General features: G+C 40.0%; 1 protein-coding gene across 3 annotated transcripts in view; it reads right to left on the reverse strand.

The window, feature by feature from the left end:
* Nucleotides 1-4,187: 4,187 nt before the first annotated feature.
* l1camb (L1 cell adhesion molecule, paralog b) overlaps nucleotides 4,188-27,466 on the reverse strand; it is an 80,915-nt gene continuing 57,636 nt past the window's right edge. Inside the window, exons 12-28 of one of the 3 annotated variants that reach the window (XM_057363118.1) lie at nucleotides 23,092-23,252; nucleotides 22,215-22,374; nucleotides 21,877-22,007; nucleotides 21,688-21,789; nucleotides 21,408-21,608; nucleotides 21,149-21,219; nucleotides 20,848-21,073; nucleotides 18,843-18,964; nucleotides 18,516-18,765; nucleotides 17,404-17,526; nucleotides 14,464-14,643; nucleotides 14,262-14,372; nucleotides 9,268-9,417; nucleotides 8,731-8,862; nucleotides 8,379-8,451; nucleotides 6,914-6,925; nucleotides 4,188-6,831 (exon numbers count right to left, since the gene is read on the reverse strand). In XM_057363118.1, the coding sequence (XP_057219101.1) occupies nucleotides 6,564-6,831; nucleotides 6,914-6,925; nucleotides 8,379-8,451; nucleotides 8,731-8,862; nucleotides 9,268-9,417; nucleotides 14,262-14,372; nucleotides 14,464-14,643; nucleotides 17,404-17,526; nucleotides 18,516-18,765; nucleotides 18,843-18,964; nucleotides 20,848-21,073; nucleotides 21,149-21,219; nucleotides 21,408-21,608; nucleotides 21,688-21,789; nucleotides 21,877-22,007; nucleotides 22,215-22,374; nucleotides 23,092-23,252 (2,473 nt within the window). In that variant the 3' untranslated portion in view covers nucleotides 4,188-6,563. The remainder of the gene's footprint in view (nucleotides 6,832-6,913; nucleotides 6,926-8,378; nucleotides 8,452-8,730; nucleotides 8,863-9,267; nucleotides 9,418-14,261; nucleotides 14,373-14,463; nucleotides 14,644-17,403; nucleotides 17,527-18,515; nucleotides 18,766-18,842; nucleotides 18,965-20,847; nucleotides 21,074-21,148; nucleotides 21,220-21,407; nucleotides 21,609-21,687; nucleotides 21,790-21,876; nucleotides 22,008-22,214; nucleotides 22,375-23,091; nucleotides 23,253-27,466) is intronic. The other 2 variants (XM_057363116.1, XM_057363117.1) reach the window with 2 other exon arrangements.

The following is a 27,466-nucleotide window of genomic DNA, read 5'->3' on the forward strand; positions in this document are numbered from 1 at the left end:
AGGAGATGGAGAAGACACCCTTCTGAAGTCATGATAATACTGGCAGTAATGCGGAGTGAGATGTTATCAGTGACATCACTATCAGTATTACTGCACAGCTTTTCTCAGTCGTGTTCATGCATTTGTCAGATCTCAATTGAAATTCTCAAAACTACTTGTTCAACCTCCACGCCATCTAGTCACTTGTTATTTTCTATACATTTCTATGACACTTTTTATGGTCATTGTCAGGTCCAACTATGACAAGATGAAGTTCTAATTGTTGGTTAAGTTCGGAGCTCGAGCCCAGCCTCAGGTTCAAGCCCCCTTCGAGGACAGCAAGCCAAGTTTGTTTACCATTATCTATTAAGACTGAATGGGCAGGCGAACTCATGAAATGTAATTTGCTCACAGATTGCTTTTATGGTAAGAAACTCAGATCCTTCAGCCACTTGTTGAGTCTCTCTATAGAATCTCATCTCTGATGATGATTTCACAATGATTTACCAAGCCTGTGGCAGTGTCTAGGGGTGACGTCTACCTGGCCACCCTGGATGCCACTCCAAAATTGTATTTGCTACTGGCAGTTTGATATTGATTGACATCTGACTTCACCTCTTGTAGAAAGAAGCTTTTATTTTGACATTTGGCGACAGTGTAGTGCAGTTTTGAAATAACAAGAGAATACTCTGGTTTGGCGAAGGAGATATTTAAAGTCAGTTACACCTTTAGCCTTGGGTTTAGGATTCCTCAACAACTTTTCACTGTGAAAATTAGGCTCCATTAACAGATAACAACAGAGGGTTGGAAATTAACAGAGGCTTTGGAAAAATGACAACAAGATGAACAAAAATGCCCTCCAAATTCAAGATAAAAGGGGAAAAACGACCCCTATAATCAATAATTACTGCGACAGTCGCAATCTAAATAAGATGATGAACCGATGTTGATAACAGCATTACAGTTACATTCATTTTTGATTTTCATGTTTAATGTTACAAGAGAATCAGTGTGAAATCTTGAGTCATTCAAAAACGTTTTGATACATTATAATATCTGACAGTAATAGCTCATTTAGAATATAAATTAAGGGCAATAATCAGCATTAATGGGAGTGTGCATATGTTTTATATTGATGACATCTGATCCACATCAGTTTAAAAACACTTCTGGTGCTGCTTTGTTTTTAATTAAATGTAAGTGTTATACTTAGTTTTTTGTCATTTTCATCATTTATATTTTATAATTAATATCCTCTATATACATTTAGATTTGACACATTTTTCTAAACTCTCAAAACAGATAACACAGTAATCCGAACACTTTATAACTGTCTTAAACAGACTGAACAGAAGTTTTTATTCATTTCATACAAATTTGAAATCATACTAATCATTTTCTCCAAACACAAGCTACGTTTACATGGAAACATCGGATTGAATTTGTTCAGATTTGTTCAGTGTAGTGTTTACATGAAGATCATCTGATTGATGTGCGTGTTTATTTGACAAGCTTCAAATCTGTTAACAATTTAATCTGTTAACATGCGCACACTGCACAAGTGTTCAACTAAATAAAGACAAACCGCTAAAAGGGTGTTTAAAAGCACATGTTGTGTTTATTTGATTTTACAAATGGCAGGGAAAAAAAACACAGTTCCAGTTTATAAAGGCAGAGTCTCGTGCCAATGTATCGTGTAAGCACGAGCGCCTCGCATGCGCTTTTACAAATTGCGCCTGTGTTTTTTAATGTGCGCCTTGTTAGTAAATCACCTGAAGAAATTTCCACTCCCGCTATTTTGCTCTGTTTAGTAAATCTGGCCCAGCTTTTTGTCCTCTGAAACCTAGCTCATGTCTATTCATCTGACACATTCAAAATATTTCGCTTTGGCCCATTGCTGGGCTTGACCCCTTAATCGCTGCTTCCAGTTATATTTATAAATGTGATTGTTGAGTGCATATTTGTAGTCCTCCTTGTACAACTTCAACTCCAAACAGTTAAGAATTGAATATTGAGAACTTTCAGGTGGACAATCAAGTTTTAAAAGGAACATGAGCATTATTGATATGGTGGTGTAGAACAACATCACCAGCCACGAAGAAAGCGGCCTGTGGAGATCTTGAGGAGCTTGTCAAACATGGATTCAACCTTCTTACATTTTTCCCCTATAATGGAAACCAAGCAAGAATGTAGTGTAGATAAAATGCAGCGCAGATGAAATTCTCTTTCAGATGTAAATGAAATCAAGATTTTTTTATTTTGTTTAGATATACAGTACATAACACAATGTATGTATAAACAAAACTCCCTGTTAAAGAACTTTGCAATAAACATGTATATTCATTTGTGCATCTACAGCTGAATATGAAGAGTTTGGTTCCAAAATGAGATTACTCCGTTTTAAAATTGTTTCAAAAATCATGTTTTTATTATGTTATCATGTTTTTATTGTTTTTTATTGCGTTAGTTAGCTGTATTTTTTTAGTTATAATGGCTTAAATCAAAAGAAACCAATTGCAGTTTGATTGGTATTAATTGCAATGCACAATAAAAAACATGATATTTGAAGATATTTTGGAACCAAACTCTTTATATGTTTTATAATCAATAGAGAACACACCTACAGAACTGATGTTAATATTTAATTATAAAACGGTCAGTTCTGGTCCTTGATTCTGATTGGCTGAGCCGAGTTCTAAGGCGTTATAAAATACTCCGATTTATAACGGCTGACAGCCTTAATATCACTTTATTGACTTTATTTCATGAAACCTTGCTACGCATATGTAATAACCATTTTATAAAAGCAATAAGCCCCGTGAAGCAGTGAGTTACAGTGCACTTTATAACAGCTGAGGGGGTTTTAATGTCGTGCCACAACACCCTTAGCTGTTATAAAATGCACTGTAACTCACTGCTTCACACGGCTTATTGCTTTAATTCAACGTCATTTGCGATGTACAGCTTTCACACCTGAAAGAGAGGCTTATACACACTTTCTGTGCGTACGTTCATTCTATGAATAAAGAAGAACATCTTAGAGGGCCAGCGGGATGGATCTGAGGAGGGACAGTAGAGAGAGATAAGAGGAAGCAAAACAGACCCACAGACGCAGTGATCAGCTTTGTTGAGCTATTTTTTTTATAATAATTAGTGGAGGCCAATTTTTACATTGTGATTACTGTGCGTGTGTGTTAAGCGCAGGAGTGGAAGCGGATGTCTGACAAGATGGTTTGATGAAACAACAACGTTACAGATCTTTTTTTTAAGTGACCCGGGGCCGGGCCAGGCCTAGCCACAACCACCCCGCCCCCTGCTTCCTTGATCCATGGTCTACAGCAGGGGTTTTCAAACTTTATGATGCCAAGGACCCCCAAATATGATTAACCTTTTGTGAGGGACCCCCTTTTCTAAAATATATAAATCTATATTTTTTCTGTGTAAAGAAACGTTTAAAATATGTTAGATAAATAGTAAATAGGATATTATAAAGACAACACATTGTTTCTAAACCTGTTTCTAAAGTCCTAAAAAAGAAACGATAGTGAGAAAAACTCGCTAGAAAGATTCAAATATAAACGATTCTATCAATAGCAAAAGAAGAAGATAAACACTGTGGACTTTTATCATTGTTCTGGGGGACCCCTGGGGGCCCTCGGACCCCAGTTTGAAAACCCATGGTCTACAGAAACACCGTTCTGTGCGTTATTGTTTTGGGGTGTTTAGGAAACCTTTGGTCAGCCAATAATAATCTAAATGTGATGCAGAAGGGGATGTTTTAACAGCCAAATAGAAGCCTTCTTCTATATTCATTTGGGGCGGTGGAATAGCTTGAATAATCCACTTGAATAGATTTGGGCCGTATGACAGTATATTGCAGTGCAGCACCCTTCTATAATAGTAAAAAAAACAAAGCGACTGAGATTTGACTGGACAGTTGGAATATCACAGCATAAGTTTGTCATGGGAATGGATTTAAAGAAGAGGAATGTGTTGACTCTCTCCATCATTGAGCTGTACAATGTATATACTGTACTGTATACCTGTATATATCCTCATATAATATGATATATGTTACGTTGAGTTCAAGCATTGTTAGTCTGTTAGAATGATTTACTGGTCTGTGTGTTTGCTGTCATTTAGTCTTCAGTGGTTTGTGTCGTGTCTTCAATCAAGTCAAGTGATTATTTCTTTCTTCTCTCTAGCTGTGCATTTTATTCAGTCAGGTGAAATACAGAGTATTTTATGAAGTGAAAAGGACACATTATCTTCTGCGTAATCCATGTCATTTTATTCCATTGTGTTAGATACAGCACATGATTCAAGAAGCAGATAGTAAAGAGGCAATGCTTACTGACTTCGAAACCTTATTTCTGTACATAAGCCATCATCTCTCGTCACACTGTTGCTCATAGAGGCTGTGTTATTGTTTTAAAATATCACTCTTTATTGTCTTTTCAGTGTTTTTATCAAAAACAAAAATGCAGGCAGAGGTAAGAAAAAGTTCCATACGATATCAGGGGGAGGCGGGGAAGGACGGTGACTGACAGGAGCATCACTGGGTGGTTTCGCTTGTACTAACAAAGCCATCATCAGATCTGCTGTGTTTGCATTCACAGAATTTCAAGATAAACAGGTCGAATCCCAACAGCAGTTTTTCAGCATGACCTTCATCGGTACAGTTTCACCTGGCGTTCGTAAGAGAGGACCAGTGGATCATGTTCACACACAACTGTCATTCTGCTCCTGATGACATCACCACTGCGCTTCCCAATCAAGAAAAACTTGCTTTGTTCTCCTGACCGGTTTCTAATGATTTCTAATCTAACGGTCAGACTAAGCGAGATAATAGGAAACAAAAATGCTCTAAAGCACTAAGACTATTCTCTATGAGCATGGATATGATATAAATATTATAGTCATGTGAAAACTAAGCAAATACCAAAAGATAATAGCTAATGATTACTTACATTCAGAATATGAGACGCATTCAGTTTGTTCATTTGGACTTATATTCACGCATTATATTCAACTCAGATCTTCATTCATTACATACAGACACGAGAAAGAACAAGTGATGATATAAGACAAAGAGGACATCGAATATATTTCAACTATTACAGGTTGTTAGTAATAAATTTGCATAATCGCACCGAATGAATGATATTATTATTATTATTTGCAAGCGCAGGACTTCTGTAAGGCAATACGACAGGCTTTAAGCCACAACCAGCGAGTTTTCACAAGAGGCATATCTCATGCTGTTAGTTACTGCACCAAATGGCCTTCTGTCAAATCACCATGATGTTTGGCTTCAGTGTAACTGTGCAGTTCCACAGGCTTTGACATATCACCAAAAAACACCGTACTTATAAAAAAATGACACATTTACAATACAACAATACAAATGATGTGTGGTTCATCCTGATCTTTGATTCCTCTGACATAACTAGAAGAATCATAACGGCGTACACATATAATGTATCAAAAAGCAAAATAAAATGAGACATCAAGATAAAATCGAACTCAATTCTACAGCAAAATATATTAGATGTGTTTCATTTAAAAAAATAAATTCAAATCAGACAAAACAATGCTACAGAGGACAATGGGATCAAATCATAATGAAAGGACTTGCTATTTTCAGCCATTAAGACAACGGTTTATCGTGTCACTGTACAGCGATATGACCTGATTTCTTCCATAGCAAGGCATTGTTCAGACAGGCAGGAGAATGGCATGTTTGGCATACTCAAGTCTAGTTGCAGTATTAACAATCAAACACCCGCCGGATTTGAAATGGGATTTTGGGATGCTAGCCTGAATTGTCTGGTTGAGTTCTTTATGTCGTTTTTCCTCATTTGCCACTTGACCTTTACATAAAGTAGCCATACAAAGTAGTGCAAGGATTTCCATCGACTCGCTTACTCTCTACATAATCAATGCGACGTGGCGATAAATAGCTAAGGCGCGAGCGGTTTGTCTTATCTGATATGGTGAAACGACAATGAACAGCAGGCACGTACAGCTTCCATTGCTAAAGCAACCAATGACGACAACTTTACCAGAGTTTCTCAATTCCAGTCCCCCCCCACCAGAAGGCTCTAGATGTCTGTCTGTATGAAAGCTTGTTAGTGAGTTAAATAGGGAGCCTAACTAACATTCCGAAAGGAAGTGTTTCATTGAGAGAGACATCTAAAATATTCAGAGAACTGGAGTTGAGAAAAATGGATCCCATTTCATTACCCGCTACAAAGATTTGTGTCATGAACGAAGCCCAGATCTGTTCTGCCGTCTGTGGCTTTCTAACCTCGTTCTACAGAAGCTGAGCGACAGAATTCAGTGAAATAAGCGACCCGTTGTAAACTCGGAGAAAGCGTAAACAGTTTTTCGGGGAATGGCATGGACATGGGTGTGGAATGTTTGGCAGATGCTATCCGTGTGTGTGTGAGCGGTGTAGCATGTCTGCGGACATGTGATAGTGGCTGTACGTTCTGGAATCATCAATATCCTTTCTAATACCATCGGGGCAGTGTCGTGTAGCATGGGATGGTCCTCGTATCAGTCTGTCGGGGCCTGCGGCCTCAATTCGGCCCCAGGATGCCTGTAACAGAGTTGGGGAAACTCATGCTGGGCGGCGGCATGTTGGGGTTCATCGGAGACGTGGCGCCCGAGCTTTCGTGCCCCCCGCGGCTCTGGGGATCTCTTCGTCCGCTGTACTGGCCGATAAACGAGCCGTCCTCATTGAACTGGATGTCAACACTGTCTCCGTAGTCAGCTAGACTGTCATTACTGCTGTGCTTGCTCTCGCAGATGGACGGCTGAATGATGGAGCGCTTGTCCTCATTATCACTGATGACAGAGAGACAGAAGGACGTTACTCTCTCTAGTGAGTAAAGTGAGCCAAAGATCAATCAATGTGTGCCCGTCTTACCTCTCCAGAGACCTGTGTGCACGTGAGAGCGTGAGAGATGTTAGACGGGAGAGAGAGAGAGATCACTAGCGTGTCAGTAAACACACACACACACACTCTGTGACAGCAGACACACTGTTGACTTGTTTTGAGAAAATGAAACCCAATTCAGCATCATTACGATACGTTGCAATTTTATGACAACTAACCACACAAATTGTCATGACATCACATGAATTATTATTTCACAAAAAAAACATGTCTGATCATTCTAAACAAGAACATTATTTTTAACAAATAACATTAGTTTCTTATTTCTTTTAATATTTTAATTTGGCTGCTTGACATTGCTGAGGTCAGGTGGTACAAACCGGGAGCTCACATGTTGTAATAACCAGTTCTTGGAGCATGTGAATGCTTTTTCTATTCCAACCACAAAGAAAAATCAATCAAATGTACTATTTAACCGACCTAAAACATGTTTAGAAACATTACGTTTAGAGGCATGATGGAAAGATATTTATGTTTCCGTCCATCAGATGAGACGTTAAACCGAGGTCCTGACTCTCTGTGGTCATTAAAAATCCCAGGATGTCTTTCGAATAAGAGTAGGGGTGTAACCCCGGCATTCCGGGCCAAATTCACCCATTCGCCTCTACACATCATGGCCTCCTAATCATCCCCACATGAACTCATTGGCTTGGTAACTCTGTCTCTTCTCCACCAATAAGTGTGGTGGGCGTTCTGGCGCAATATGGCTGCCATCGCATCATCCAGGTGGATGCTGCACATTGGTGGTGCTTGAGGAGATTCCCCCTTCCATGTAAAGCGCTTTGAGTGTCTAGAAAAGCACTATATAAATGTAACAAATTATTATTAATTATTATTGCTGCACTTCTGTGCTTAATGCGAGACAGCAAATGCACATTTTGAGGAATGTTAAGAAACTCACTGGGTCTATGATAAGCGCTCAGTACCAGTGTCAATGACTTTCATTTAGACGGGTCAAGATCAAGACAAATCCTGTCTGTCAGAATTACTCATATGAAAAGTCCAAAACATCTAATTGTCCTGTGATACATTAATAGCAAGCGATAGCAAGACTATTTTCTAGAAATTTGTGTAAAAATGGTGTAAGGTATAGGCTTAAGTAAAATAACACAATTCACTGGTATTATTCATTACTGATAGTTTTTTTTTTTAAATGGTAATGTTTTAGAAGGAAGCTTCAAATACTGATTCTGCTCAGAGTGAAGCGATTTTCATCAGGTTTTTACCTCGGCTTGAAACCAATGAACCTTCTTAAGCTTAATCACTGCAACCGGCAACATACAACATGCCACAGGACACGTCAGGATTCCAACCCAAAGCAAAACAAAGAACACGTGACACAATGAACCAAACCCATGACAAGAGCATCAGGACGTGAGACACAGAGAGGTAGACTGGATCTTGACAATCCAGGGTCATGACGTGATGGACTGACCTGTACTCTCCAAATGCATCGTCCTTCATTGTGCGAGCTCCGGGCTCGGCCTGACATTCTTCTTTCTCTTTCACTGGAACACAACAAAGAACGTTTTTTCAAAATCCATAATGCACACCGAACCGCTCCAGAAGATTCAGTAGCACAGATCATTTTTCATTCTTAAAAACGTGTTTGTGCGTAGAAAGGATATGTACTAACTAAGCTCTTTCAAAGGTTTATGTTCAGCCCACTGTCATGTGGCACTTGACATGAAATGAACATCTGTCACACCGAAGGCCCATTTCAAACAAACTAGTCAAGATTATCGTGAAAAATATCTATAAAATGTGAAGTGGTGTGTGCGTGTTACCTGAATACTTTCCTCCTTTGCTCCTCTTGATGAAACACAGAATAAGGAGAACCAGCAGAAGGAGAACCACGGCTGAGATGAGTCCAATGAACCAGGCTTGAGTCGCAAAACCACTGGCCACTTCCCCCATCACTGAGAAACACACGTCACATGAGAAAAACATGCAGTACACAAGTGTGAAAAACCACAGAGCGAACTGCTCTCAGTCCTTTTCTCAATAAATAAATACAAATGAATTACAAACCTCTATCCCAATCTCTGTTTAAAGTATTGATACCCAACATATTTAAACCAAAATAAAATCCTCAATCATTCTTATACGTTGGAGAACTGGCCCTCTCAGCTCAGTCTGATTTCTCACAAGGTGGTTTTGGTATCTCACAGGAAGACTGCACACATTGACTTAGTCAAGGGGTTTTATTATATACATAAACATTTTCTAGTTTCTCTGTTCTCTTTTTGCGTGTAAAGCTGCTTTGAAACAATGCAATATAGTAAAAAAGTGAAACATAAATGTGGCATTGAATGGCTCTCTACCTGGTTTGATAGTCTGAAATGTCCATTCATGTGTAGTGTTTCCAGATTGGATCTGAAGGTGATATGAAGTTTCCGGCTGAAGACCCTGGAGCTGAAAAAACGCCGTGCTGGAGTTCACCTGCTCTGACTCCTCCCACTCACTTCCGCTCACTGTCATTAGAACATACACAGAGAAACAAACACTGGTGAGATGAAACACCACCACATCTGTCTGTATCCGATGGAGCACCTCCCACATAGATTATAAGATTACACAACACAGTGTTTTCTCAACAGACTGATGTTATGTCTGTTAAGAAATGACTTTGCTCTCATGGGTAAAAAACGGATTTAAAGGCACTAAAGGTCGGAAAACAATAGCACGGCACAGTGCTGATGGGAGTTGTAGTTTTGCCTGTTTTTACACTGTGCGTAGATGAGACTCACAAGTTATGATCATTGATGACTTTGGGTTTTATAACGTTTACGTATTAACCTTACTAAAATGCTCCGGACCATTGGAGCCCTTCAGCGAGAAAAAAGCTACATCACGCCGAGTAGGATGGAGTGTTATTGTTTTGGGAGCCTGTCAAGTTGTGTTTCAATCTTGACAGAGAATAAGTAATATGGAGAAGGGAATTCAAAAGGAAAGTGTTCTCTACTGCGAGAAACTGAATGTCAATGACATATGGACAAATACACAACGCTTTTGAATGCTGGATTTTGACATTCTAAGATTTGTCCCTTTTACGACATTTGGACTTGATACCTCATGACAGGGGTGTTTGCGTGATCAACTGCTTTCCTGTAGCTCAGTGATTAGGGCATAGCACTAGCAACGCCAAGATCATGGGTTCGATCGCAGGGATTGCACACACTCAATGTAAACAACTGTATAGTATCACGGAATGTAAGTCGCTTTGGATAGAAACATCTGCCAAATACATAAATGTCAATGTAATGGTCTCGGGGCTGATGTTACCATAGTAACAAGGTCACTAAGGTGCCTGATCTTTTGCATATTTGAACTATGCACATTGTTCAACCACACAAAATAAAGTTTTAGTTTTTATTTTATTGTCAGGCACAGTTAAGTAGGCTATGACATTTTCCGCTTGGAATTTGTGTATTGTTACGTTACGATAATATTTCTGATCATGCTTGTACTGTTCTGTATGTTTAAATGTGTATGTGATAGCTGTGATGCTGATTCTTTGTTATGAGTGTCAATCCACCCCTATTGTTGGTATGTTCCGCTAGGTTTGGGCGGGAAGAATGATATGCTAGCATAAAAGTTTGTGGGAAGGAGGCCATGTGCGGCCAAGGTGCTGCTGCATGTGAAGTCCCACGCTGATATTATGTCTGAAGGGAAATGACTGTGTGGAGGCTAGGTCTAATGCTGTAGCTCAGGGGTGTCAAACTCAGTTCCTGGAGGGCCGCAGCTCTGCACAGCTTAGCTCCAACCAGCTCTAAACCACACCTGCTTGGAAGTTTCTAGTAATCCTGAAGATGTTGATTAGCTGAATCAGGTGTGTTTGATTAGGGTTGGAGCTACAAAACGTTGTGCGTTTAATTCAACTTTTTAACCACTGAACACCAGTACACCGCAACATGAACATAAACTTATGTGTTCACTGAACTTAGCTCACTGAACAGAGTAGACACAGAGAGAGGCGGTCCTGCACTGGGAAAGCAAAAACTCACTCTTGCTGGGCAGTAGAAGTGAAGCAGAATGTATCACTAATTCGCTTTTTGAAAAACAAGTCGCCAAACAAAAAAGCCAAAACAGAAAAGTTGCTAAATTTAGCGACAAATTGCCAAGTTGGCAACACTGAGTATGTGCACTATTTAGGGGGCAAACTTCAAGCATAAAAGTGGGTGGTTATGTCTTACATCAATGACAAAGTGAGGCGATATCATTCATTTCAATACAGAGCAGGCGACACGAGCAACAGTGACCGTTGGCGACAGGAAGTGGGCGTATCTAGTGACACGACAAAGTTGAGATTTGCTCAACTCTACGCAAATGATGAGTGACTTTCGGGAGCGACTACCAATAGGAGTAAAGCAGCGGAGCTCACGTCATCCGTCTTTCGTCAGCTACTGTAGGGTTTGTTTGTAAATGTTACTAGAGCAACCAAAGCTAGGAACGCCTTCTAACCACCTCGTAGCAACAGACTAGTGACACACAGCGACACAGACTCTGGCGGTCTGAACGCACCTTTAAAGAGTAACTATTACTTTTATACTATTATAGTCTATAAAATTGCATTTCATGCAGTGTGTAATGTTGCTGTGTGTGAATGTAAGCAGTCTGCCAAGCTGTAAAGCGAATAATAAAGTTATTGGCTTGGGAAAAAAAGGAGTCGACTCTGAATCAAACGAGTGAGTTGTCTGTTGTTCTAATTTCAGTTCCGGGTCAGATTTGCTCAGTGGTGTAAAGTAACGAATTACAAATACTCAAATTACTTTAACTGAGTAGTTTTTTTCAGGAAATGTACTTTTTAAAGTAGTTTAAAAACAGTGTACTTTTACTTGAGTACATTTTTAGTGCTGTATCTGTCACGGCCTGGGTCTGGTCGGGGTATTATCTGCACGTGGGTTGTGTTGTTGTTGTCGAGCACGTGGAAGACCGCCGGCTGACCGCGTGCTCGGTGTCTGCGTATTTCACCCCGCCCTCGTGTCTCCTTAGGCTTTCCCGCACTGGAGATTTTCCCCTCCGCACCTACATGCCTGCAGACACGTTACTCATTAACACTCGTTTCCGTAATTACCCCTCACCTGACAACCTTTTCAGTCTCATTATGTTTCCCCTTATATTCCTTCTGTGTCTCTTGTCTGTTGTCTGATCGTTGCTTGTGATAGCCAGTTTCAGACTGCCCCAGACGCTGCGGCTCGTCTGAAGAAGTGTTTTCTCTTAGTCGTGTCTTAGTCTTAGTTACAGTCTTGTCTCGTCAAGTATAGTCATTTATCCTCTCCTGTTACCTCGTCTGTATTCTTCCTGTTTCCCGGCAGCTCTCGTTGGCGCTCATCTCGACCTTTTTGGATCTCAGGCAGCTACTCGCTGGAGGAATCCGGATTTCCTTCCTCATCATTGTCGTCCTCCAGACTATCTGCACGGGTCCCGGTCCGAGTGAGGTCCCCAGATGATTCCCTCCACATCCTATCGTCGGAGACCTATCCTCTGTTAGGGTCGCCGTGTTCAACCCCTCTGGGGAACCCAAGTTCTCACCACCGCGGACAGCACGTTCGCGGTTGGGTTTTTTCCTCTACTGACTTGCTGCCTGTTGTTAAATAAAAGCCTTCGGATTTCACCGCACTTGGGTCATCCTGTGTTTCTGTCATGACAGTATCGGTACTTTTCCTCACATTGTCGTCGCTAATTTATATGTTTAATTTTCATGTGATTGGCTAAGGAGAATAATCAGTCCCGTCACGTGACCCCGTCCACTCAAATCGCGTATAGAAAACTTGCGTCACACAGATTTCAAGACATCTGCCGCCAATTTAGTTTAATCATGGAGGAGGAACGTGTGCGGCAGGCAGGGCGCGTATCAAACGGCGGTTTTGCGCACTTGAAAGTCACTGCGGGAAAGGGACACAATACGAAGGCTTGTCTGAGATATGGAGAAATACTGAGTTCCTGTATCACTCCGCTCGCCAAGTTTCATCCAAACGGCTATATCATGAGGTAAAATTGTCCATCTCTCTCCAAAGTCTCTACACTAAGTGCTCTGCCCTTATACAGTAAGTGAGTAGGGAACATAATGCGATTGGAACGCATGCGAAGCAGTTTTGCAAACTGTGCATTACCAGTTATAATGTTGTAAATAACGTTCAGTTTCTTGCACAGTTTGATCAACTCGCTTAAATAAGACGTCATTAATACATCGAAAGAAGCTGCAGGGATTACTTTTATGTTGCCTCTATCTGTATTTTGAACTTTTAAAGACATGAAGCATGAAAACCCATGGACCACAACTCCAGGTAAAAATCTTTATTGTTCTACCTAAGAAATAATGTCACATACATCTTGGATGGCTTGAGGTTGAGTTATTGATCAGCCAGCTCCTCTACAGATATGACTGTTAATGCTCATCCAATGCAGTTTAGGTTACAAATGTTTTGCATTTTTTGCATGCAGTACTTTGGGCTCTTGTGTATTAATTTCTGCATTGTGGGGCCAAGTACACATGATTGAACAGTGTTGGAAGTGCATAAATAATTTTACATGGAAAACTGAGCTCATAATAGACAGACAGACAGAACAACACATTGAATGGTTATTTTGTCTGAGTTGTATCAAGTTATGCTTTATCAGTAAGGTAAAGATGTGTTTTGTTATAAGTAGCTATTTTCTATATAAATCTCCAAATTTGATTATTAATAATTATTCTTAACTCAATAAATAACACCGCCTAAAAAGTAACGAGTAACTAGTACTTTGAGAAGAGTAATTTTTACTTTTACTCAATTACTTTTTTAACACCAGTACTTTTACTTGTAATTAAGTACAATTTCAGCAATGTAACAGTACTTGTACTTAAGTACAAATTTCCAGTACTCTTTCCACCACTGGATTTGCGTAATGCCGCCTACGTTCCATTTGCGACGCAGTATGCAGTAGACCAATCACAGCAGAGTAGACCATCTGACCAATCTGATCAGAGTAGGCTGACAGAAAGGAGGGGATTAGACAGATGAATCACAGAACGTATCATTTGAGTCAGTTAAGAAGTGAGGTAATAATAACTGCCTATAATTATAAAATGAATGTTTTTTTACACGGTGTATGTACGTAAACTTGTTGTTGGACACTCCATAAAGCAAAGTAGTGCCTTCAAAATCACAAAATATTTACTCTTTAAAGGGCAAACACACAAAGCAGAGCTTTTCAGTCAGAGAATAAAAACAGGGTGGAAAAAGGGCACTTTGTATGTAAAAAGGAAGTCCTGAAACGTGTTGGCTAGGTATTGCCCTCACGTGTTACTGGACTCAATCTGAATAAAACTCACTGTTTCTCTGGTAACGGAAGCTAAAGGCGACGTTTCGTTGTCTGTCTCCGGGCACCCAGCTGAGGTTGACGGTCTTCACACCAGTCAATATGTAGAGTATAGATGGGGGTTCTGGAGAAGAAAAAGTGCCAGACTAAACTAAATATTACAAGCTCGTTTAACAGTCCAAAGCTGAAAATATATATCACATATGCAGCGTTACCTCCATCCAGCATGGTTTCACCCTCTTTCTTTATGAATTCTCCAGCACCAGCACTGTTCTGAGCCCTCAGGTAAAACCGATAGCGACTCTGTGGATTGAGACGGCCCACTCTATATTCAGTAACAACGGGCAGATAGATGATGGACTCCTCCGGCTTTACATTTGAATTTTCATCCACAACTGACAGGGATGGAAGAGAAACAAGTCTTAACAAATAATTGAATTAAATGGACAACAACATTAATGTTTTTTTTACCATATAACAAACACACATAAATAAATAAAAGAAACAACACAGTACAGCCTACATATACAACATTAATGTTTTAACATATCTTGTTGACGCGTATATAACATATCATAGTGGAATTAGTGACATGATTAGTGCCCTTGTCAGTAGGGATATCACTATTATTGAATATATTAGACAATTAATCTTCAACCAGATTGCATAACTGTAACCTGTCTCATTCAACCTGTCTACCTGGCAAGAGTGTCACAAGAGCATTTACTGTAGTAACAGAGGCCTCTACGCTAATATCAGTTTGTTCTGTCTCTCATGTCTCGTCCTCTGTGTCCCTGAGAGCACCAGATAGTGTGTCCAAAAGGGGGAGTCGATGGCCAGACAAATTCTCGCCACAAGCTTTTAGATGACATTTTATTACACTTAGACTTTAATGATCTTTTATTTCAGCCAATTCTTAAAGTCACCATGAAATCAAACAGGAAAAAAAGTGTTTTACACAGTAATGCAGTGGTTATAAAGTGGTTATAAAGCAAAATAACGCCCGCCCTATATTTCTATCTAATTTCAGAAGCCGTTTCAGGCAGATACATGTCACGATCAGAGGTGGACGAAGTACACAACTTCCTTACTTGAGTGAAAGTACAGATACTACTGGTCAATATTACTCCACTACAAGTAAAAGTTGTAAAGACAGATTCTTACTTGAGTAAAAGTACAGAAGTACGTGCTTTTAAAAGTACTCAAGTATTAAAAGTAAATTTCCTTTATGTCAGCTGTGCATTGTTTTATTGTCGTATACCTTATGCCTCTGAAGCAACCTACTGAATACACCGAGTAGCTCACAGTATCAGTTGTATTAAAGGAGTAGTTCACTTCAAAATTTGCCCCCATTGACTTTCCATAGTAATTTTTATTCCTACTATGGAAAGTCAATGGGGGCAAATTTTGCAGTGAGGAACTCCTTTAAGAGCTTTATATGTTTAGCACATATATGTTTAGTTTAGATATAATCCTGTATGATCATTTAGCCTAATTATCCTCATTAGCCCCCTAGGCCTATGTATTTATGAGCAGTGTTCTTTTATTTTGTATATTCCCTTTACCAGTTTTAGCAGCAATTTACCAGTAAGTAGTAAGGTTCTTGTAAATAGTAAAGTGTAGAAGCCATGTGTTTGTTGGATTTATTACCATTTGTATTACCATAATTTAACTACAAACATAAACTATAGCTAGTATAATGAAACTATGGTATGTTAGTTGCTGTGGTTTTACTAAAGATTATTAATTGGAGTATGGTTCCTATATTTAGAAAATGGTAAATTTGTGGATACTGTGGTTTTACTGCAAATACCATCCCTGCTGAAAAAAACAATGACTTTTTTAATTAGAATGAGATTTTTAAATTAAATTCCTCTTTGTAGTGTGTTTTGGGTTTTATTCCAATAGGATTTACCATCCCAGCAATAGAATCCATCACATACAACTAGACAACAAGTATCCATAGTACAATTCCCATTATAACCATTAAATCCATTACATTTTATGTTGTATTTTGGGCAGGGTTCTATTGTTTTTATACAGATATACAGGAATACTTCAACTATAGTTACTTCAGTAAAAACATCATTCATTTTCCAAATCGCTTTAAATGATATAACAGCAGATCAGAAGTTAACACGCACGTGTAGCTCAAGGTGTATGTGATGCTTATTTACCGTTTAGCCGTTATGCCGATCATTTTCATGACAATGTTTCTATGATCTTTGACTGATCGTAACTCACAGATGATTACACCACACTTTAACATGTGCCTTTTTCCTCTTTTAATGTTCTATTTGCCTTTTCAGAGCGCTATCAACGATGTAGCAGCGTCTACGTTTACATTAGTTTAGCGGGGAAGATCCCAGAGTTGCCAGATTTGCGTTAAAAAAATCTGCCAAATGGCCATTCAAAGCTGCCGGAAAACCGCGAGCTTAGAAAAACTGAAATACTTGGCAACAGTAAAAGGTCCTGGCAGATCGCAAGCCAGATAAATTGCGCACACAGGAAAACCCGCTGCATAGAAACCATTTTCTACTTTTGGACCTTTTTATAAATGTATTGGAGTAAAAAGTATGATATTTGTCTTTCAAATGTAGTGAAGTTAAAGTACAAGTACTCAGAAAAAATAATACTCAAGTAAAGTACAGATACTCAAAAAGTGTACTTAAGTACAGTACTCAGGCAAATTTACTTCGTTACTGTCCACCTCTGGTCACGATACAGAAAAGAATTCAATCGCAACTTCCGTTTCATGGTAACTTTAAGATGAATTATTCTACCTATTTATTTATTGATTTGCAGCGCTGTTGTGTTAACAAGCCAGCGGAGAACTGGCTCTCCTGCTGGAGTCTGGCTTCTACCAAGTTTTTTTCTTCTCTGTACAGTATATACTGTACATCATTGGAGTTTTGGTTCATTTGTCACTATTTCCCACTGTTGGCTTTGCACTGGGAGCCTGCTGACATCAGGTTTAGGGTTTTATACTTAAATATTGCTCTTTACATTATAGTCTGACTAAAATCATTTAGACTCAAAACAACTTTTTTAGAGTAACGTTAATAGTGAAATTATTGCAAATTCTCTTTTGTGGAGTTAACCCATCTCAAAAGTGTTTTGGTCGAGCAGGGATTGGAATGGGTCATGTGACTCACTCTCATGGTACCGGAGCAGGTAATTTGTCAGCACTCCATTGGGTTTGTGAGGAGCTTCCCAGTTTAGGGTGATCTCTGTCTCAGACGGACTGTCAAAGGTCAGATGGGAAGGTGGTCCAGGAGCTACAAACCAAAACAACACAGATACACATATTTACATATTTTTAAAACTGACTCCTGACTACAGCTGTTACAGTACTGGCTGATGACGGCCGATGTGTTCTCAACATCTCAACCCAATCTGATCTCATGAGAAAACTTAAAGCAACACTTTGTAGTTTTTCGACCTTAAAATATTGTCTCCACGATGATTTCAGAGGTAGAACCACTCTTAACCGGATGAATTCTACTTCCGCTGCTACCTGAGCTGCCTCTACAGGGACTACAGATGAAATTTAGCTCTGTAGCTAATTCTGGTGCAGTCACTGACTGTCTATTGTCCCTTCTAAATAAATAAATTAATAATAATAACCGGACAAATTCTACTGCCGCTGCTACCTGAGCTGCCTCATAGCAGCTACAAGCACACTCTGTAAGTTCTGTGTTGGGGTCAGTACACACAGCCCCACCCATCCCCTGCCTGCGGAAGAGTGCCACATGGTTTCCAATTGACTTTTCTGCATTCGCCGGTTCCATCAGCTTAGTAAACAAATTCACGTGTATTGCGCTGCCCACGGAGAAGCTTATACAGCCACATTATTTACAACACTGGTAACAAACAATTGTAACAGACAAATGGGAGAACCGTGAGCAAAAGTTATAAAGTGTTGCTTTAAGTATGTCAATTTGCGCTAGAACTATTGCAGGTCCTCCACTAACTACACCCGTAAACAGATCACACGAATACCTACAAATGACACCTAACCAATTGGCTAAAATGTAAATGAGTTTGGAATCCCTTGGGACTGTGTTGCCGCACTGTAACAATAAAATGTTGTCTAAAGAATGGATGGGGACAGTAGGTTTGCTGTGCTATTTTTGGTTGTGGAGAGCATTGGCCAAGCAGACCCAGTTACGAATACTTCATTGAGTGCAGTCACTGTTAGGTCACAGCGTTTATAAAATGCCTGTGAATGTACAGCAACTAGTAATGGGAATGTGTTTTTCCTGACCTCCCTCTGGCGTGCTGAAGTGATGCGGCTCTGAGTGCGGTCCCTCGCCTTTGCTGTTGAATGCCGCCACTGTCAGAGTATAGTTAGTGTAGAAGTGCAGGCCGCTCACAACCTCCTCCACTTTATTTCCATAAACCTTCACCACTCTCCTGTTGTCGTCTCTGTCATGCTCTCTGCTCTTCGACAGAAGCGAACGCTTTTCAAGCCATCTGTGGACGTGACTTCTGGGATGCTTTCTTCTCAGATGGATCTCAAGAGATAAAATTGAGCTGTGAATATCGAAAGCTGGATGATTGCCATCCGATTGAGGTTTATGGGATTTTGTACCTTGTAGCCCAGCAAGTGTCCCCGCACAGATTCCCTGCTGACCGGACTCCATCTCACTCTGATGGTGCCACTTTTGTTTGATGCCAGTTCTACCATCACCACAGACGGAGCATCCAGAGGTGCTGAAAGAGATGGAGAACATCAATACAGGCCCACAATGAATGTTCAAATAAAGTGGACTGCTGTGGCGAGCAGGGCTGGTGACGCCTGTGACTCACACATCCTTTCCATATTTTATGACCGTTGTGGGATGGCACATGTAAATTTGATTTGTTTTTTATTCATGGCAGTGGATGTACACGTACAAACTTTAGTTTAAGCTATCATTCGTACAAACTTTAGTTTGTCTTGTCTGTGGAAGAATGGCTCAAGTCAACATCTTGGTTATTTCCTTGTATTTACAGTACCTTTTCGTTCCAATGTCTTTTATGTGGATAAAAAGCTAAGCATTGCAGAAGCTCCTCTAACCCTACATCACCCGAACCCTTAGAGGTGTAATCCTCTATAACAAGGTGAACGCGATGCTTTGTATCTAAAGATAAGTTACTTCCGTCATGACCAACGGCAAACCAGCCTGGACCACTCCATACTAGGGCTGTATTCAAAATATCGATATGGCGATACATCGTCATGAGCTCCTGACGATGCGCGTATCGATACATCTGCCTCCGTATCGATTCTCCAGCACTTTTGAAATTAGCCAATTATTACGCAAAAATATTGTGTAACAATTATTAGTGGTATAAGGAAAAAAAAAAGATTAATCGCACATAACACAGGGCAGTTGTGGCCTAATGGTTAGAGAGTCGGACTCGTGACCAGAAGGTTGCCGGTTCGATTCCCAGGGCCGGCGGGTAACAACTGAGGTGCCCTTGAGCAAGGCACCTTACCCCTACTTGCTCCCCGGGCGCTGCAGTGATAGCTGCCCACTGCTCCGGGGGTACGTGTGTTCACTACTCTCTGGATGGGTTAAATGCAGAGGTCACATTTCGTTGCCTTGTACCTTCGTACATGTGCAATGACTATAAATTGAATCTAAAATCTAAAAAATCTAAAAAAAAATCGGAGTTTATCCGTGATCCGTACAGATCGCCCCTCATGATTCTATAGTCACGTGACCCTCATGTGATCATGAAGAGCGCGTGCTCTCACCTTCTCTCTGCATCCGTGAGCGCAGTAAACATGAAAGCGCATTCTCGTATCATTCACTTAAATGGATGCGTTTAAGGCGAAGTGTAAAGCGAGTGTCATGTAGGCGCTCATTCAACACACACATGACGCAGCATTGCTTCTGCCTCATCCACTATAAAACTATTGCACGCGATTAAAATCAATGAAACTCCCGCCGCTGGAGGGATGCAGTGACGCGCCGCTCGCTCATAATACATGAAAAGTAAGACGTGGAAGAGCGACAGTAAATGTGCATGTGATTGAAAGTGTAGCAAAGACCTGCTTAAATCTTACAGCACCCATACATTAATAATATTATATCTAGAAATCTGACATCTAGAAAGAAATACGTCATCTATTTCAATTCAACACTTATTTAATTAAATCTGTTTACTCTGACTGCACGTCAATGCATATATTCATATTTATTCGTTAGACATATAGTCTACTGTATTTGTAAAACACATGCACACATATGACGTAGCCTAGAAACCCTGTTGTAGAAACAAGTGTCTCTGTATAAGGACTTGATCTTTTGCAACTTCATACTCATTCTCAATGCTACTTTATGCAATGATTTGTCAGATTAACTGATAAGTAGTTATGAATGGCACTTTTCTGCAAGTATATTTTGCTGTAAATCTGTCGCATGATAAATGTAATAAAAAAATTGACTAGTATCGGGACACGTATCGCATCGTGGCCTTGTATCGGGATGCGCATCGTATCGTAAAGTTGTTGGCGATACACAGCCCTACTCCATACTGTTCCGTTCTGGTGTTTAGAGCAGGACAAAGGAAGAAGGACAGTCTGACGGAGATAGGACAGAACTCACTGTCTTCTCCCGAGTGGCCGAGCTTTGCCACCGGTTCGGGTCCTTCGCCGATGTCGTTGACTGCCTCAACTTTGATCTCAAAGGGAACGAAGGTGCCTGTGTCGTTCACTACGAAGGGAGGGCCGGAGACGAAGCTCTCCTTCCAGTGGGGACCCATGCCTGAAGCTTTTCGCCAAGACACCTTGTATTTGAATCCGGGCCCGTTGAACTGCCGCCGCTCCAGTTTCTTTCAAAGACAAAAGTTGTGTCAACAGTCACGTCTTCATTCACTTGGAATCATTTCTTTTGTGCCGCAGGTCACCTTCCACGTGATGATCATGCTGTTCGGATCTGTGGATACACTCGTCACGTTCTTGGGATTCACGTCGGGCTCTGTACAGAGGATAACAAACAGTTCATCACCATATCTTAGTGGCGTGAATAAGAAAAGATTATTTATGACCGGAGGGGTCTTGGAAAATAAAAACCGTGCGGCAGTCTACATTCAAAGACGTTATTGGAGATTTATGAAAGTCATTTGTGTTTCTCTCTATCATTAGAGTACAGCAAGATGAGCTCACCAGCAGCGGGAGTGCTGTAGGGTTCTGAGGGTAGACTGCCGTCGCTGGTTCCTATGGCATTAACAGCTCGCACCCGGAAGCTATACTTGCAGTACGGCTGCAGATGAATCTCGAGGTGTTTGACGTCTTGAGAAACTCTCTCGTACTCCTTCCACGTGCCTTCGGCTGCATTCTCGTCCTCCATCATCTCTATGACAAACTCTGAGGGACGGCAGAGAAGACTGCCGGTGTTCACACACGCACACATACTGTAGTGGCACACTGTAGGAGAGTTGCTTACCTGAAACAGGACTGTTGTTTTCATTTCCTGCCGTCCACGAGAGAGTGACGCTACGCTGCTTCTTCTCCAACATCACCACTGAGGCAGGAGCATCTGGTTTATCTGAGGAAAATCAAAGGCATTGATATCGTTGAGAAGAGATTCAGCAGCAGCACTTGTCAGCAGCAGCGTGAGTGTCGGCGGCTTTACCCTGCACTGTGATGGAGCTGTTGGCATTGACAGAATGCCATTCAGTGCTGATCTCACAGCTGTAGACACCTGAATCATCCATCTGAACGTCCGTCACCTTCAGAGAGCCCTCTACATCATCTTGACTGTACCTGCAGTCACAACACATGACAAATGCATCTGTACACAATACAATCAGTTTCAGTTTATATTACCCGATACTTGAGGTCAACTACTTTTTCTTCTTTTAAATCTAAAGATGATAGAGTATAAAACTGTTTTGCTAAAGATGGTCCGAGTCATTGGCCTGGTGGGTATCTGAGTCTGTTAATAGTCTGAACTGTATTAGATGTTCTTACTTGTCATGGTTGGCAGATGCCGAGATCTTATGTCCGTCCTTCTTCCACTGAATTGCGGGAGATTTTAACCGCTTGTCCCAACTGTATTTGCACTGTATAAGAGCGTCCATTCCACGAATAACCTGCAGGTCCTGGGGAGGAGCCACGATTTTTGTTAAGTCTGGAAAAACAGAAAGCCAGCATGAAACCACTTTCACTTCCATCCTGTGAAAACCTCAGGTGTGTTGCAGTTGTATTCATGGATTGGGTTCGTGACGGAGATCCCACGCATGCTCACTGGGGGACTGCTGATGTCAGGTTTAGGGCTTTACTCTTCAATATTGATTAATATAAAAAAAAACTGTTTAATATATCTAAAGTATATCTACCTCATCTTTTGTAAGACTTGCAATAATACCATGAGTAATATTTGTAATATTACATCGTACACAATGCCTACAGTGTATATGTGTGTACGTATGTGTATCGTAAATGTGTATGTATTTGTTTTGTTTTTCTTCCCTTCTCTATTATTATATTACTTATTCATATGATTAATTATATCATTATTACATAAATAGATTTTTCTTTCTTTAAAGTGGCTCTTTTGGTCGTCCCTACACAGCGTCACATAATAAGCCACACATTTAGAGAGAGAAAGCATTTCTTCCTGTCACATCACAATAACAATATAACGTGCTCGAGTCTGATCATCACTAGTCTGATGAGTACGATCCTTCATCTGTTTCCCCAGTAAACATTATGTTCAGCTAGGTCTTGTTTACTCCAAGTTTTTATAATCCCCTAGTTTTGTTCAGTTCTTTGGAGTTTATGTGAAAGGTGTTGTATGTGTTATAAAGTTCAGGATCTCCTCCAATGGTGATGACGTGTCACTTACTGAATACTCGCAGCTCAGCCCTGATGGTCAGTTTACTGTCTCTCACTGAGCAGTTGTAAACACCAGACTCTTCTTCACTCACATTACTGATCTTCAGATTTCCATTGATCATCTGGGACATTTTAGGATTAGACAGAGCCAGACTTGAGTCTGAATTCTTCCTGCAAACACAAGCACGCACACACACACACACACACACACACACACACACACACACACACACACACACACACACAAACAAACAGCAGGTTAAGGTGTGCCACATGCATTACTGTTGCTCTGCTTGATCTCTTTAACCTCGATGGAAAAGTTCAGCCAAAGTGACAGTTCCCTCATCGTTCATACGGCCTCGTGCCATCCCAGATGTCTATGACTTGAACACAAAGATAATCTCATTTGTGTCCCATCATAACAAAATATCTGACAACTAGTGTGACGAGACAAGAGTCCGGTTTCAATGTTTCAGTTTAGGGCTTGTACGTGTTGGGCTTCATAAGGTTTTAAATCTGAAAAACTCAAGGTTTTTACTTATAATTAAGTCATTTGGATTACTTTAACTCTTTCTCCACCAGTGCAACCATTTTTGATCTTTTTCACTAAACTTTTATGGCGCTCAGAATATTTTCTTTCATCAATATAAGAACATACAAAATATCACAAGAGAGAACAGAGTCTCCGCTTCCTTTGTTCTTTTTGATCTCTTCCTGAATGTGGCACGTTTTCTTAAGAATACAAAGTTCTAAGTAAAATTTGTATTTTTGTCAAAGACTTCGTCCAGATCAGTTTTGTACTGATGATCAAAACATAGAGCAGTAGTTTGTTTTTGGATGTGTAAACGCGGTACTCTTTCACTAGATGTATAACAGCACCCCCTACTGCATAACAGATAAACATGGACAGCTGGATAAAAACTCTTTATGAATGAAAGAAAAACTTGTCAATGGATGCTGGTCATCAGCATCGTTATTCCTCCCATGTTTTTATATTTTCTTTTTTTTTTAAACGTAGTATGTGCTTTTATAACACTATACTTTGTATTACATGACCTGTGCATCAAATTACAACAAAAAATAGTTAACACTAATGTGAGGGTGTTTTTTATACAGCGTCTATGGAAGTCACGGTAAATTTGACATCACTCTCTCTTTTGACTGCCGTCATCAGACTCTCTCATTTTTTGTCGTTGAGTGTTTCTATTGCTATTTGAGCAAATGAGAATGCAAAACATATATCTGTGGTAGTCTACCGTTCACCGCAACCACGAGGACCTCCGCTGCTGAGAAACCTGGAAACGTGAAAAGGGTCCATTGAAGGGAACCTTTGTGTGTTCTTGTGAATGACGGGGCAAGAGTTAATGATGGATGTTTCATGCTTTACCACTTTAGAGATAAAAAACAAAGCGATGCATACTTTTATAAAAAAAACTTGTGTTCAGCTGAGGAAAGGAACACACCCGGGATGAGTAAATAATGAAGCATTCCTTTAAACTATCCAATATCTTAAACTTAGGCATTTCAATAAAGTCCAAAATGTTCTTGTCTTGTTTGCGTTTCACTGCCACGTGCAGACAGTCCACATAACGCACATCTGAACTGGTTGTTTATTGCATTAGCAGTGCCATGGCTTTGATTTCCAGTAAACACACAAACTAAACAAATAAACACCTCTGAATTGACTGTAAGTCACTGTGGTTAAAGCAAGAGCGTTGCTAGACCTAGAGCTCTACTGGGGCACAGGCCCCCATTACTTTAAAAAGCTGCTGTGTGCAAGAAGTATGCAACAGAATGCACTGTACAAACTTCCCTTGCTTAAACCACTATTCCTACAGTTAACAACTAACAAGATTGCATGCACTGCATGGAAATAATTCAAGCAGAGAGATTTTTTTCTTGCACATCTGCATTCATTCTACATTCTACAATGATAACAATCAATAATTACATCTTTTCATGAATTTACAATTACATTATTTCAAGATACCAGTCATTTTATGACTCCAACTAATATAAAGAGCATATTCTATCTTAAAAAACACAATATTTTCCGGTTTCACAGTCAAGTCCAAACAAAGTTTCCTCATTTTTTAACCAACTGTAAATTGTAAATTGTTCAAACTTAAAATGTATACTGGGGCACAGCAGATTTATACTGGGGCACATGCCCCAGTAAAAGGGGTCTAGCGACGACCCTGGTTAAAAGTGTCTGTAAATACATGGCTCTTCATGGATTTCACGTGACGTCACACAGTGGTGGGAATGCCATTCGTAGGACAGCAACATGCGTCTATCTGAGATAACAGCAAATCTCAAAGAAACAAGTTCATGTTTTACAATATCCTCGTAGTACGGACCCTGCAAGGTCCCTGTTGGAGACATGCACTGCTAATCCATGGCCACAGGTTTGTTATTCGTTCCCTCGGTTTATTTCTGAAATCTGAACAAATTTCAACCGTGCTCCCGCTTTTGATTCCTTACAAATGTAATACAATATTTCAGGGCCAGTTTGTTTTGGATGTTTATGTAAAATACAGAATTCATTTACTTTACAGAAAGTTATGAAACATTTTAAAACACACTTCAAAGTAAAATCTAATATCAACAATAATATCAAGAAAAGTAATAAATAGGCTAATTATTATTTTTGCCATAATCGTGGAGGCCTAAAATGTGTATTTTGTGAACGTTTTTCTGTTTCAATATTAAAAAATGGTGAGTTGAGGTAATAGATTACTGTATAGTTCACATGGACTTTACTGCGTGGACAATAAAACCTAATCAATGTTACAATAAATAGCAGAACATCTAAAAGCCAGGACAGAAAACACTTATCGCTTCTGCTTCAATGTTTCTCGCGCGGTGGAGCTCACCCACAATAACTCGCGTGTTTTTATTATTGATTGATTGTGAAATTTTATGAACATAAGGTGAAATGCCCATACCATTAACAAATTGTTATAATTAATAAACAAACAGGGAATTAATAAAAATCGGATTAATAGCCTACATGATTGTTTCTTTACTTAATATTGAAATTATTCATTATAAAATGTTCTTATTTCTTTAATGTAGTTTCAATAAATTCCTATCTATAATCTAATTCTATAGATGTTGTCACTGTCAGATGCAGAGAATCTGGCTTATTACAAAAACTCCAACTGGTCCAAAACGCGGCAGCTCGAGTTCTCACACGTACAAAAAAGTATGAACATATTAGCCCGGTTCTGTCAACCTTGCATGGTTACCTATAAAGCATCGCGTTAACTTTAAAATCTTGCTTATTACCTATAAAGCCCTACATGGTTTAGCTCCTCAGTACTTGAATGAACTCCTTTTGTATTACAGTCCTTCACGTGCATTACGCTCTCAGGCGTCCTGTCAGTTGGTAATACCTAGAATTTCAAAATCAAGTGCAGGTGGTAGATCCTTTTCCTATCTAGCGCCTAAACTTTGGAATAGTCTTCCCTGCACTGTCCGGGAGGCAGACACACTCTGTCAGTTTAAATCTAGACTAAAGACGCATCTTTTTAATCTTGCATACACTACTCTTCCATAATATAAATCTTCAGAGGGTTTAGGCTGCATTAGTTAGATCAACCGGAACCAAAAACACAACTGATGTACTTGTTGCATCACAGAGTGCAGACAGTAATCTACTCTCAGCCAGTCTTGTCTCATTGTCCAAGGTTCCACAGCGAGCAGGATGCAGTTCAATGGCCTGACCTGATGTATAGAGCAGAGAATGGGAAGTGGGGACCGACAAGAGCGATGATAGAGCTGGATAAAGAAGGACGCGGTCACTTGACACTGCTTCATATACAACATTTCAAATGCTATTAGATATTAATGATAATCTTAAATTTATTAATAAGTTTATTTATTTTATTTAGTCTTGTTGTGCAAGCTCTGTGAGCATGTGCAGAGGCAGCAGCTTTTTCCAGAGGGGAACTGGAATCCCCTGGTGGGCCTGGTGTCTCCTGAGTTTTTTTCTCCATTAGAGTTTTGGGTTCCTCGCCACCGTTTGCACACTGTTTTGCACTATTTGCCTGGTGGGGGGGCTGCTTTAGAATTTTAAAGTTTTACTTAATTAATATTGCATATAGGAATTTATAGTCTGTTTAATATTTGACTTGTGTTCTCTCTCCTTTATCTTAAATGTGTGCTCTCACGTGTGTGTGTGTGTGTGTGTGTGTGTGGTGTTGTGCGTGTGTGTGTGTGTGTGTGTGTGTGTGTGTGTGTGTGTGTGTGTGTGTGTGTGTGTGTGTGTGTGTGTGTGCGTGTGTATGTGCATGCGTGTCTGAGCGTGTGTGTGTGTGTGTGTGTGCGCGTCCATGTGTGTTAGTACGTGTGCATATTGTGTGTGTGGAGTGTTTTGTATG

Source organism: Triplophysa rosa, linkage group LG21 (genome assembly GCF_024868665.1).
Source record: "Triplophysa rosa linkage group LG21, Trosa_1v2, whole genome shotgun sequence".
Taxonomy (NCBI): domain Eukaryota; kingdom Metazoa; phylum Chordata; class Actinopteri; order Cypriniformes; family Nemacheilidae; genus Triplophysa; species Triplophysa rosa.